Genomic DNA, 14037 nt, shown 5'->3' with positions numbered 1-14037 from the left:
TTGGCCACTCACTTCTAACTCTCAGTGGATTCTGTGGCATCAACAGACTCAATTTGAAGATTTTTAGGTGAACAAAAACATGCCAGGCCGAAATATCCATAATTCCACATTTTCTGAGAAGAAGAAAGCTCTATTAAAAGTGAGCAGCTAAATAATTCAGCACCTGGTGGTCAGTGATGACTCACAGATGGATGAGGCAGACAGACCATGGCACCCAGGAGCTTCCACGAACATGTTTGTGCTCCCACCGTGTGGCCCAGTGTCTGGTACCTACAGGCCACTGGGGAGTGGGTTTGTGAACTGAAGATCCGTGAAAAAGTTTTTAGCTTTCTAATGACCTTCTAGACCCTTCTATGGAATAGTCTTCCTAAGAAAAATTCAAACAAATCATGCTCACTAAAGAACTAGAAAAACATTACTGTCCTCAATTTAAAATGTTGCATTATGTAACTGAAGGGAAGGGCTTGTATTGGCCTTTTTATGGAAATACAAGATGAAGAGGGGAAGATACAAGGAGACATTATTAAGAAAACATTGTTCAGTGTGGTAAAACTCAATCTGTAAGTATCACCTCCAATTGTTTCCAGAAAAGAGCATTATGACCATGTATAAATCGAGTTTCAGACCTACACAAAGTAGCTAGCTGCTCAGGAGTGGCTCGGAATTTAATTCTTATGTTAAGTTCTATTGTAATGATCAGAACGATTTACATAGCACCTGTCTGCAAGTCACCTGAGTCCAGTCAAGATGTGCTAAGTTAGTTAGCAGAGTTTGCTGGCTACAAAAGTCAGAGATTTTATGGTTATCAGGCTGCCCTTGCCATATGGGGGCAGGTGAAATCTGACTCACAGAGACCCTGAAATCATCTATAAGCTCCAAATTGGAAACGTTCGTTCTCCTCTAGTCCCACAGTGTAGCTGCCCTCAGGACAAAGGGGAGAAGAAAAGAAGAATCGCAGAACCTGAGACTTTGCCTTTTGCCTCAGAAATGTTAGAACCTAATTTGTTCCTGTACATTCTTGGCATTTTATGATCTTTTGTAGCTCTCTAAAATGTGGCACCTTTGAACTATATCAGGCACCCAGGTGCTCATATTAAACTTCAGATGTCTTTATTTCTTACATGAGAAGAATGACGTTCCCACAGAGAATCTACCTGTGGAAGAATGGGGTATGATACTTGTTAAATATCTCTGGATTTTTAAAATAACATAGGCATTTTTACTAAATTACAACAGGATAAAACTTCTAGGCTGGTGTAGTGTATGACCATTCCAAACCATTTTATTTTTTAAAACTTTAATTGTGGTTAAAAAACACATGGAATTTATAATCTTAATTATTTGGAAGTGTAGGATTTACAGTTCAGTAGTATTAAGTATTTCATATCATTGTGCCACAGAATTTTAGAACTTTTTCATCTTGCAAAACTGAAACTCTGTATCCATTGGATAACAACCACTGTATAGTGGATTTCTGGCAGTGAAAGAATAGTGATAAGAGTGGGAAAACCACAGTTTGAAAGTTTTCTCTGAATACATCACCAACTCTATTTTAATATTAGACTCTTATATAATCTAGAACTTATACTTTAATAAAGGTCATCTTAGCCCTGGCCTGGTTGCTCAGTTGATTAGAGTATCGTCCTGATTCTCCAAGGCTGCAGGTTCAATCCCCAGTCAGGGAACATACAAGAATCATCCAATGAAAGGATAAATAAGTAGAACTACTAATTGATGTTTCTCTCTGTCCACCCCCCCATCAATACATTTTAAAAAACTAAAAGCATAGAGGTCATCTTAAAATCACAAGTCTATTATCATGTTATCAGCTAGAATCATTAATACAATTTAATGTAGAGGGTGAACATCCCAGAAAAGTACAAAAATAATGAGAATAGGCTATTTTCCATTATAACTAACTTTAAGATGATAGATTCTTAAAATCTACAATGGACTTTAAATAGTATAACTACATTATTTGATTTAACTTATTATTTACCTATATGTAGTCATTCAAGGAAATGATAGTTTAATTTTATAATTACTTTATTGTTTATAAACCAGTTTGCCATGACTTGTTAGTAATTTCTAAGTAAGTAGAAAACAAAAATATTTGCCCCAAATGTCTGTAGCCAAAGGAAAATGAAAACTTGAATAACTCTTTATCTCCCAATCATTTGACTCTGAGAGCCATTTTTTCTCTCTGTTAACTTTTCTTCTTCTTTTCCTCTTTTATTCATTCTCTCCTCATATATATTTTTGTCTGAATAATTTAAATTGTACTTTCTTAATTTTTTTAATTCTAGAAGCCAGAAACATAGAATAAATGTAGACATTATAAAATATTACTGCAATAAATCAAAAGGTAGGCTGTCCAAATTTATTGTAAACCGTTACACATTCATTTATCGATTTTTATCAACACAATTACTTATTTTTGGTCATTGAGAATAATAAACACTTTTAACCTCACAAATATTTTTGAGAACTTCCGGAAGAAAGTACTCATTTTGAACGCGAACATAGGTCTGCATGGGCCCAGACTGCACACTCCCATTGTAGTGCTGCTGCCTGGCCTTTGAAAGGCTTCTGCGTGATTGGATGGAAATCATTACCAGTATCTGTCCACAGACGTGGTAGTTTACTGGCGAGAAAAAACTAATTTCTTGCAGGTGGGAGGTAAGCAAAGTCCTTGCTTGCCACAACAATTTTTTAATAAGAGGTCATCAGGGTAACTTGAAATATTTTTTCATAAAAATCTTTTCATTCTGTTCTTAAAAACTAAAACCTTTCCCCAGTAGACCACATACAAGTTCATGGCCCTACCAGCTGTGTTGTAGGACGCACTCGTCCGTCAGTTTCACTAGCTCAGGTGCTCACAGAGTGTCACGGGCACTGACTGTCTCCGCCATCTCCTTCCAACTCAGAATATGGCTACAGCACAGTGGCCGTGATGCTGCTCACGCTGGGCTCCCTGCTGGGGACCACGCTGCTCCTGTTCCATAGCTGTGAGGAGAGCTACAGGCTCATTTTACAGCTGTTTGTGGGCCTGGCTGTTGGGACCCTCTCTGGGGATGCTCTGCTCCACCTGATCCCTCAGGTAAGCTGTTTTGTTTCAGATTTAGATGGAGTGTTTCCAGTTTCTCTTTAGGGTTAGCCAGTGGAGGTGTTTATGCAAAATTTCACAGCAACTTGGATAAGTAGCTACGGTGGTCAGTGTTTCCCTTGGAAATGAGTATTATTCCCCCAAAGCACTTGTGGGAGAAAGGAGATGACCAGTCGTTGTAGTGACCATATGTTATCCTTATTTTTGAAAAAATTTTTAAGAAGGTCATCAGATGTAGATTCCTACTAAGAAACATTCAGGGAGCACTTATAAATTACCTGTAAATAAAAGTGAATGGGCTATAAGACATGGGAATGGTTTTTCTCCAGTGCTCTCCCAACTCACCCGTTTCATTCTCTGCCCTTCTCTGCTGTCTTTTGTGGCCTGGGAGATTGAAGATCCTCAGCCCCCTTGCAGCTGGGTGGTGGCCAGGGCCAGCCAATGTGAGCAATGACAGAAAAGTTGGGGCAGGCGGAGAGAGTGGCAGGTTGTTTCTTCCTGTCCCCTCCTGGCTCTGGTACTTGCTCTACAGCAGTGATTTTCAACCGGTGTGCCACAAGAAATTTGAAAACACGCAATGCCTGACTATTTAGTCAGGGGCACTGACCTCTTTGCCCTTAGACTGTCAAATTAAAAATGACAACAGCCAGCACAACAACAGTTGTCCAGTGTGAATGAATCAGAATTTGCCTATTTTTTTGTCATATTGTCAAAAAATAAAGTTTCTGATGTGCCACAGAATTTTAGTAATTAGTTTATGTGTTCTGTGAGATGACAAAGGTGGGCAATCACTGCTCTAGAAGCAGTTTGTTACCTGCAGTCCTACAGTTCCCATGGATATGGAAATTTTCCACATGCCTCTGGAAATTTCCTACAGGGTCACTCTTGTTGCTTAGAAGCTCAATAATTATTAGATGTTCTGAAAATTGCAAAGTGAGCATTGGAGAAATAAAACAAACCATTATTAGTTTTAATTTCCCCTGTAATCTAATTTTCTGGAAATATTTCAAGGCTTATTGGCTTGAGGCAGTGGCTGAGGCCTTTTCTAGGTCACTGCAGAGGCTGCAGAGCTGTTCACTCCCAGGATCCTGGGAAACAGCAAAAGAATCTCAAGGTTCCCCAGGCCTCCCCAGGTCGGGGGTGGCATAGCTCCGGGCAGCAGGCGAGGATTTGGGGCAGGTGGGACTGTCAACTGACTTTGCAGAGATATGTCACAGAGGGGCACTTAAATGATTAGCTAGGTTTCATGGAATTTGGAAGGCAGTTGTTTCACTTGAATAAAAAGAGGACAGAAGTTATTGGGAAGAGGAAGATGCGATGCAAGGGAGGTGGAAAACTGGAAGAACCAGCAGTCCCGACACATGACAAGTGTTCAAAGGGCTGCAGGGAAATGAGAAAAAATGCCACTGTCATTATTTCCTTTCTTACTAGCTAAATTTATTCAACTTAGAGGTCTGCGTTTTATTCCAAGATTGTGGGTTTTTCCCCTGTTTTGTGATATTACAATGTTCTCTGTATTGTGAAGTAATGGTAATTACAGATACTAGATGGGTGTCCTTTAATGCCTTTACCAAAAGAAAAAGTTTCCTAACATATGTCGGTTTTTAGTTATGTCCATAAAATCAGTGTATATACTCACTTATGTACTCATGATGAATATATGTTTACATACATAAATATCTACATATATATGTATGAACATGAATACATGCAATATATATACATATAATTTCTTTTTCCTCTTTTTAATGGTCAGTAACATCCAAAATGTGGAAACCACTGAGCTATTTTCTTAAACTAGTTTCTTCAACTGCCTTCTCCTGTGGAAGGAATATGATACATAATGATTTACTAGCTCACAGGAAATCATGAGGTCAACCAATGGAATGAGTCAACCAAAGGGATGAGTCAACTAGAGAAAAATTCCTAATGCTTTTCTTGTATCCTCTTCTGTCCCAGGTTGCTGAATATATTGCTAGGCATACAGGATGCACTCAGTGGAAAATATTTTTATGGTAGATTTCTTACTACTCTGAATGTTTATTAAAAGTATTCTTTAATTGCAGTGGGACATGAGGAGAATAAAGCCCAGATGAAATGTATCTTTATATTTGTTCTGGATATAAAATACATTGACTTGCTATAAGGCACTGTTGTACAAACAGATACTTTTGAAGTCCTGAAAAATTCAGCTAAAGGACTGAGAATGCATGAAAATTTAGGCCACTTGCTGAAATAAGCTTAGGCTTTAATCTGTTCATAATCAGACACCACCTTCTTTTCTCTTATACCCATTTTATTTGGTCGCGATTAAATCCTACAGTAGAAGTATTTATATATCTAAAAGCAAACTGGGCTTTGAGTGATTTCAGGAGTTGTCATGGAGTTGAGTATATTCAATATTGGACCTCTGAATTAGTGTTCTAAGTCATCATGTTATTTCTTTATGTCTCTATCTCTCATTGTTTGTGTTTTAGGTTCTCGGTTTACATAAGCAGGAAGCCTCAGAGTCTGGACATGTCCATGAAAGCAAAGGTCACGTTTGGAAACTCTTGGGACTAATTGGAGGCATCCATGGATTTTTCTTGATAGAAAAATGTTTTAGTCTTTTTGTGTCACCAAGTGTCGAGGTATATTTTAAGTTTTATTTATCCTTTGCATTAGGGCCTCATAATATTCGTCTTTCATTGCAGAAGTACTTGTTCAATTGACTTCCTCATGAAGTTGTCTGTGTAAGGGATGAGGGCCTGATTTCCAGAATCCACAAGTCATTCTGACTGGCAGCTTCCATGTAAATCTGCTTATTAATCTTTTAAACATCTGTTGCTGGCCTGTTGATGTACTTGTTACAGTCTGCTGTTTGACCTTCACGGCTAGCTTAGAAACAGCAGACTATCTCCTGTCTGATAATAAAGGGGCCCATAGGCCTGGCTATCAGGCAGTGTTCTGAATTCCTAACCAAAAACAAACAAGCAAACAAAAATCTGAAAATTCACAAAATTACCCATTATTGTCTACCTTAAGGGCCTTTAAAAATATAAAAACAAAACAATCAGGTATGGTATTTGTGATATATGTATATATTTAACTCAAATCATTGCTTTTATTCGGGCCTGTATTTGATCAGTTCCTACATATATGATGAAATGTAAAAAAAAAACCAGTTGAACTGTTTGGTGGGATGGTTAAAAAGGTAAACACTTATGAAAGACTCAATAAAGCAAGTTTTCTTTACAAAGTCCTGAGGCTCTGTAGTCCTCTGTTTTTTTACTTATTCTTGACTGCACTCAGGTCAAACTGGTAGTCTTTTAAAATGTCAGTACTTCTTCATTATCATTTCCAAGTTTGTTAGAAAATTCTATTTTATGCATCAAAAGTAGGTGGTTTTGTGGATGGGTAGAGAGGAGGTAGATGGCTAGATGTGCAATAAAAATAGATACAGCAAAACGTCACTGGTCTAGGAAGTGGGTATCTGAGTGTTCATCTTACGGTTTTTTCAACTTTTCTGTATATTTGAAAATCTTTGTAATAAATAGATTTTAAACAAAATCCTGTGAAATAGTTTCTGTTTTAATGAAGCAGGGTTGTTTTTTGGCCTAGGGCCCCAACTAGAATGCCGTAGTAACTCAAAATTGAAAATTCAAGCTTCAATCTCTTCACCTACTAATTTAGGACAGAAAAGGGGTCCTAATTCAATCAGCATGAAAAAAAATAACAGATCACCATTTAAACACAATAGATTAGCATTCCTGGACTGAAAAAAACCAAATTACAAAACCAACATATCTGTGTGTAATCATGAGAAATTTAACCAGGATAGAAATGAGTAAAATAAATTCTGAACATCTGAAATGTAAAGTTTATTTAGATTGCCATTGTATTTGTCAAGGAACTTAAAATAAGTTTAAGAACATAATTTCAAGATTCATGATATTGAGAGGTAGATATTTTAAAAGCTCCAAGTGCTTTAATTGATTAATACATTTCTGGAGATTTTAATTTAGTAGTTTTAGGCTGTAATACAGTTTCAGTTATAATCCTTTTGGTATCTCCATCAGAAAAAAATGAATTTAATTTTTTAGTAAATAAAAAAGGCATTATAATGATCACCACTGTTTGAGTCTTTTAAAATTCTTGCAGTTGCATGTTTGAAGCATTCTGAATGTGCATGCCAATTCAGAAGCAGTCCTTGCTTCTCTGAGGGGAGGTGTTTTAGTGAATGCTCCTCACAGTGAGAGTCTCCGTTACTCTTGTTGTGCCACCCATTGCTTTGGCCAGTGAGTGAAATGTTAGCTAGAACCGTGGAATTGACGAAGGCTGTACTTGCGTTCTCTGTTCTTCAGCACTAATTTTAAACCATCCTCATCCAGCAGGGCATGCCACTGGTTAATGGGCATGTGGGACATTCCCACCATCTTGCACTCAATTCTGACCAGTCAGGCCGAGGCCAATCTGCTTCAACTATCCAGTTGGTAGGTTACTTATCTGAAATGTTCTGTTGGTTTGATTACTTTCTTTCCTTTATTCCTTGAGTAGATGAAAATCAGTATGATAAATATAGAATTCACTCCTGACTTGCCTGTATTCTTGACCATGATAAATAGTTTAGCAAACTTCGCCAAGCACTTAAAAGCTGTTTTAAAGTATAAAAAGAATTTGCCATAGATTCAAATTATTGCAATCAGCACCCATTTGAAACATGTATGAACTAGATTGACATATTATACAGCAATTGAATTATTTTATTTACAAGTTTTCATGAACCAGTTGACCTTTGTTTGTTTTACATTCTGAATAATTCTTAGCCATGGGTAGGTGGATATAAATAAGCTAAACACGGATTTAGTGCATCTGGGAGCGGGGTGTCCATTTCACAATGCAGGAGAGAACTGGTTCTGCCCAATGAGATGTCTCATTGTAAGTGCTTTCGGTTACATTAAATTTTCCATGACAAAATTACCCATATGGATTCTCAAAACACAACCTCCAATCAGATTCAAAACAATATTCCCATTCTAATTCTCAAAATAACAAGTAAGGTGATGAGCAAAATATGAAAGTAGTATGTCATAGATAGAAAACTTGCCTCTTATAACCATGACCTTAGGAAAGGGTTCACTGTTCAAGGATAGACTCCTAACTGAGTAGAGATAAGTAAACTATTCCAGAGATGTTAACACAGAAAAATATAAGTCAGACAATAGATTGCAGATCTACAGCTAATTCAAAATATTTCCTTTAAAATTATTTAAAATTCTTATTTTGTTTATTGCTAAGATAATTTACACATGGTTGGAAAGAAGATAAGTTCAGGCTGAAATTAGTTTTAAAATCACTGTAATGCCACCTCTTTTCTTTCTGTCTGATTGAAGGGTAAAGAACCCCAAAATATGTATAAGAAAATCTCTGATGCTAACTTAATGAGTTTGGGTTGCATTTGAATAGGCTGGCTTACTAATGATATATTCACCATTCCTTTTGTTACTTAAGCTGTATGATCAATTTAAGCAAATAGAAATAATATGAACTTTAGAAATTGTTTCAATTACTATTTGTTCAGGCAGGAGGAAAACTCATAATTCTTTCCAATCAGCCAGGAATTTTGGATGTTTGCTTCTAAATTCCTTTACAGAGTGTGACATTATATAGCTTTTTGGGGGGAAAATCCTGGAATAAATATTTGAACTCTTACCTTTTAATGCAACTATAGAGAATTTTTATTATAATCAGCATTTTGATGTAACATAAAAAATTACATGGTGGGGGGTTCTAGATCCACCAATTTCAGGCAGGAAGCCTGTCTACCTTCTCTAACCCTGTGTCCTTCAGGTATTCGTCTCAGCATCATTTTCCAAAAAATTGCCTGTCATTACATTTTTTGGATACCTGCTATTATTAAAATGTTAACTTCAAGTTTACTTACTGTTTTACATTGAAAGAAGATGGTTATGTTTCACATTAAATTTGTCCCATAGTCTCCACACCTTTGGATGATAGAATTATATAAATATGGTTTTAAAATAATATGTTCAAAAGGCAGATTTAAAGTATTCTTTTCACATAACAGAATAAGAATCTGAAGCACAGGGAGGGGAAGTGATTTTCCAGAAATTGAGCTATGCGTCAGTCTCTGAAACATATTAATCATGTAATCTTAACTCATATTATAGACATCGCTTTCAAAATCTTACTTCCTGGACTTCTAGCCAAGATGGAGGTGTGGGTAGACACACTATGCCTTCTCATGCAACCAAAAGAAGGACAACAACAAACTTAAAAACAAAAAACAACCAGAAGTGCCAGAAAATCAAACTATGTGGAAGTCTGACAATCAAGAAGTTAAAGAAGAAACATTCATCCAGACAGTAGGAGGGGTGGAGCTGGGCAGCTGGGGCAGAGAGGACTCATGGCAAGGCAGTGGCTGGTGGACCAGGTGATACCACATTCGCATGCAGATAAACTGGGAGGAACAACTGAGGAGCGAGATAGATTGCGCAACCCAGGGTCACAGTGTGGGGAAATAAAGCCACAAAACCTCTGACTCAAAAAAATCTGTGGGGGTTGTGGTGGCAGGAGAAATTCCTAGCCTCACAGGAGAGTTAATTGGAGAGACCCACAGGGTCCTAGAATGTATACAAACCCACCCACTTGGGAATCAGCAGCAGAAGGGCCCAATTTGCTTGTGGGTAGTGGGGGAAGTGACTGAAATCTGGCCCAGAGCCCAGCAAGCAGCATTGTTCCCTCCTGGACCCCTCCCCCACATATGGTGTCACAATGTAGCAACATAGGTTGCCCTGCCCTGGTGAACATTTAAGGCTCCACCTATTACCACATAACAGGTGAACCCAGACCAATAAAAAGTGGCCCAAATGAAAGAACAGATCAAAACTCCAGAAAAAATACAACTAAGCAATGAAGAGATAGTCAACCTGTCAGATGCACAGTTCAAAACATGGTAATCAGGGTGCTCACAGAATTGGTTGAATGTGGTCACAAATTAGATGAAAGAATGAAGGCTATGCTAAGTGAAATAAAGGAAAACATATAGAAAAACAACAGTGACAGGAAGGAAACCGGGAGTCAAATCAATGGTGTGGACCAGAAGGAAGAAAGAAACATTCAACCAGAAAAGAACGAAGAAACAAGAATTGAAAGAAATGAGGAGAGGCTTAGGAACCTCTAGGACAACTTTAAACATTCCAACATCTGAATCATAGGGGTACCAGAAGAGGATAAAGAGCAAAAAATGGAAAACTTATTGGAAAAAAATTAATGAAGGAGAACTTCCCTAATCTGGCAAAGGAAATAGACTTCCAGGAAGTCTAGGAAGCTCAGAGAGTCCCAAAGAAGTTGAATCCAAGGAGGAACACACCCAGGCACATCATAATTACATTACCCAAGATTAAAATTAAGGAGAGAATCCTAGAAGCAGCAGGAGAAAAGGAGACAGTTACCTTCAAAGGAGTGCCCATATGACTATCAGCTGATTTCTCAAAAGAAATCTTGCAGGCAAGAATGGGCTGGAAAGAAGTATTTGAAGTCATGAAAGGCAAGGACCTACATCCAAGATTACTCTATCCAGCAAAGCTATCATTTAGAATGAAAGGGCAGATAAAGTGCTTCCCAGTTAAGGTCAAGCTAAAGGAGTTCATCATCACCCAGTCCTAATTATATGAAATGTTAAAGGGACTTATCTAAGAAAAAGAAGATCAAGATATGGAAAGTAAAATGACAGCAAACTCACAATCATTAATAACCACATCTAAAACAAAAACAAAAACAAACTAAGCAAACAGCTAGAACAGGAACAGAATCACAGAAATGGAGCTCCCAGGCAGCGTTATCAGCAGGGGAGTGAGAGGGGGAGAAAGGGGGAAAAGGTACAGAGAATAAGTAGCATAAATGGTAGGTAGAAAATAGACAGGGGTAGGTTAATAATGGTATAGGAAATGGAGAAGCCAAAGAACTTATATGTGCAACCCATGGACCTGAACTAAAGGGAGAGAATGCAGGTGGGAGGGGGAATGCTGGGCAGAGGGGGATGGGGGGGGAAATGGGGCAGCTGTAATAGCAAAATCAATAAAATATATTTTTAAAAAACAAAATCTTACTTCCCTGTCATATGAAAGGATGAGAAAACTTTAAAAATTGATTATATTTGCTTTTCTAAGTCTATTGATCTTATTTCTTAATTGGCAAGACTCTTACTGACTGGTAAAGCAACAAGATCAGAATATGAGGCCATGACAAATGAAACGAGGTATGGTGTTGGCATGGGGTCTCTATCCACAGCACACGATCTGCTTAAAGAGCTGAAGATGAATTCTACATTCACAATCAATAGAAGAGCCAAATTAGGTCAAGAAACAAGAATTTATTTTTTCTACAACTTTTGGCTTTCATAAAGGTTTACATAATTAGGTGTCTGAATTACAGACAGCGCCTCTGCACTCCACGGGAGACTGATCTATGTGAACGTTGTCTTCATCTGCACGCAGTTAGTGCCAAAAGCTTGCTTGCAGACTCCCAGCCCTACCTTCTATGCTTGTCTACAAAGTTTAGAAGTTCTAGCTTACTCTAGAACATTAAAACTGTCTCTTAAAAATTAATATAACTCTTCAGATGTTTCATTTTTCAACAAAAATAATGACTATTGCTTATCTGTTTTCGTTTATTTTTTTAATTGACAATAGAAAGGCCCAGAAGACTCACAGGCAGCTGAAATTCCGATAGGCAGTATGACAGCCTCCAACAGAAAATGTGAGTACTAACTGAAACAACTAAATATTAACTGTAGGAAGTGCCACAGAAAAAGGTTATGTCTGCTTTAAAATAAGGGTCATAAATTTCATATTGGGTAAGCATTTCGTTATTAAAATCTTTGCAATAGAATTTTTAATAAAGAATTATTCCCATCAATCTTTCAATTTTTCTTGTTTCATTCATGACCCATTAATATCAAGTTTACTCCATTCTTTAAAAATGCTATTTTCCTCAATTATTTAAAACTGATCTTTTAAAAATATCAATTATTATAAACACATATGTGGTTATCAGAGCTCCTTTAAAATAATGCTTACATGCTTACAAGATGGTTAAGCCTGTCACTGTGGAGTTTGAAGACATCATTGGGTTTTTTGGGGGTTTTTTTTGTCTTCTATCATTGTCTACTAAAAATTGATCACAAATGTCTATGTCATTTGTTTCATATTGCCATTTAAGATGGTGGAGTTTAAATCAGTGGGACCTCATTATTCACACCTTATTCTATAACTCATTTATTTATATAATTTTCAACCAACCTTTTATTTCTATGACTTTCTCTATTTATGAATTTAATTTACCACTTTGAGATAAGAATTTATTTCTTTTTGCTCATATTTGGGAATAGTTCTTAAAGGGTTTATTTATTTATTTATTTATTTTTGGACTCTTGGTTTTCATCAGTTGCTCCTGAATCTTTGCCCCACTTTTCCCATGTATATTACCTTTTTGTGGTACATGCTTCTCAGTGTTTTAATGTTAAGCAGCTACGATTAATTAGTCCTGTTCTACAATAAGTTATTGCCCAATAATAAAAATAGCTACCATTTACTGAACAATTATTATATGCCAAGCACAGTGCTAAAAACTAGATATGAATCATCTTATTTAATCTTCCTACAGCTTAATAAAGTAAGAACAATTATTATTCAAAGTATACAAGTAAAGAAACCAATGGTTAGAAAGGATAAGTCACTGCCCAAGATTACATAGCCAGTAAGCCCCAGCGTTGAGGAACTAAGTAAATGCTAATGCATCGATGATTTCTTTGTGACCGTTCATTAATGCATGCATCCATGTGTTTTCTCACATTTCTGTCATTCAAGACAGGTTTGAAAATGTGTCCTGTTTCAGGCACTGATGCATGAGAGAATAAAAATACAAATGGTCTTTATCTCTAGTGTGCAGTGCAGTTGGGGGTATAAATGCAAATAAGAACAAGCATGATTGTGCTAATCACTATTCTAAATGTGTTGGATATATTAACTTCTGTGATTTATTTGATTTAAAATATATAAGTACATAGTCTGTCCAACCAATTCTGCTTTTAGGACATTGATAGTACAATTTTTTTTCTTCTAAACCTTCAGTTCCAGGAGACATTTTAGAATGCCTGGCACTTGGTAGGCCAACAACAAGGCACTTCTTTGTTTTTGTTTTTGAAAGAAAGCAAGAGGCAAAAAGGATCTGCTCAGTCAAATTAAGACCAAGGAGCAGATGCCAGATCAGGGAGTAATGATGGTCTTATTTAAATATTTTGTAGGCTTCATATCTTTCCACTTCAGATATCCAGGTTGGCATACAGAAGGAAGAGTGAACCAACCCAAATTCAATTACTCAACTGCCCTTTTGCCAGGCACATATTGAATTAACTTCAGATATTTGATTACTTGTTTCATATTACCTCATTGGTAGAGTTCAGCTTGTGTTTCAAAAGACAGGATGTGAAAATCCTACCCACAGTCTGATTTAAATAAACAAAAAGCAAAATGATATAAGGTCCAGCCCGTTTCACCACGGAAAATCTCTGGGAACTCAGAAATGTGGAACTCAATATGACTGCCAGATACATAAGGAAAGGTAAATATTAATGATAATTCTGTAATGAGTATATTAAATTACCAGTGAACACCTGTTTTACCTTCTGTTGAATAATTTTTAATTATTTTAAACAATATGCACAATGTGTTCCTTGTGGCTTACATGCAAAAACGTATATTTGCCTTGTGGCTTGTTACATGTCCATGATTTGACATTTAGAAACCCATAGTGAAAGAAAATAAAATAACATAAAACAAAAATAGGCCACACTGTTTCTTAGCAGAATACAACTTGGGTAAAAAATTTCCATTTGAATATAAGCTATTAGTATCAATACTACATGTGGG

At 36.8% G+C, this 14037-nt stretch overlaps 1 protein-coding gene across 2 annotated transcripts in view; it reads left to right on the top strand.

Annotated features, from left to right (window-relative positions):
- Nucleotides 1-14037, top strand: part of SLC39A12 (solute carrier family 39 member 12) — a 62660-nt gene that overhangs the window by 27296 nt on the left and 21327 nt on the right. The window contains exons 7-10 of one of the 2 annotated variants that reach the window (XM_045858018.1): nucleotides 2928-3100; nucleotides 5584-5736; nucleotides 7480-7578; nucleotides 11800-11866. In XM_045858018.1, coding sequence (XP_045713974.1) covers nucleotides 2928-3100; nucleotides 5584-5736; nucleotides 7480-7578; nucleotides 11800-11866 — 492 coding nt within the window. Of the gene's footprint in view, nucleotides 1-2927; nucleotides 3101-5583; nucleotides 5737-7476; nucleotides 7579-11799; nucleotides 11867-14037 lie in introns of both variants that reach the window. The other variant, XM_045858017.1, reaches the window with a different exon arrangement.

The sequence above is a fragment of the Phyllostomus hastatus genome, unplaced genomic scaffold, assembly GCF_019186645.2.
Source record: "Phyllostomus hastatus isolate PE091 unplaced genomic scaffold, TTU_PhHast_1.1 phas_scaffold_1674, whole genome shotgun sequence".
NCBI lineage: Eukaryota > Metazoa > Chordata > Mammalia > Chiroptera > Phyllostomidae > Phyllostomus > Phyllostomus hastatus.
This window is presented reverse-complemented; position numbering and strand designations above follow the sequence as displayed.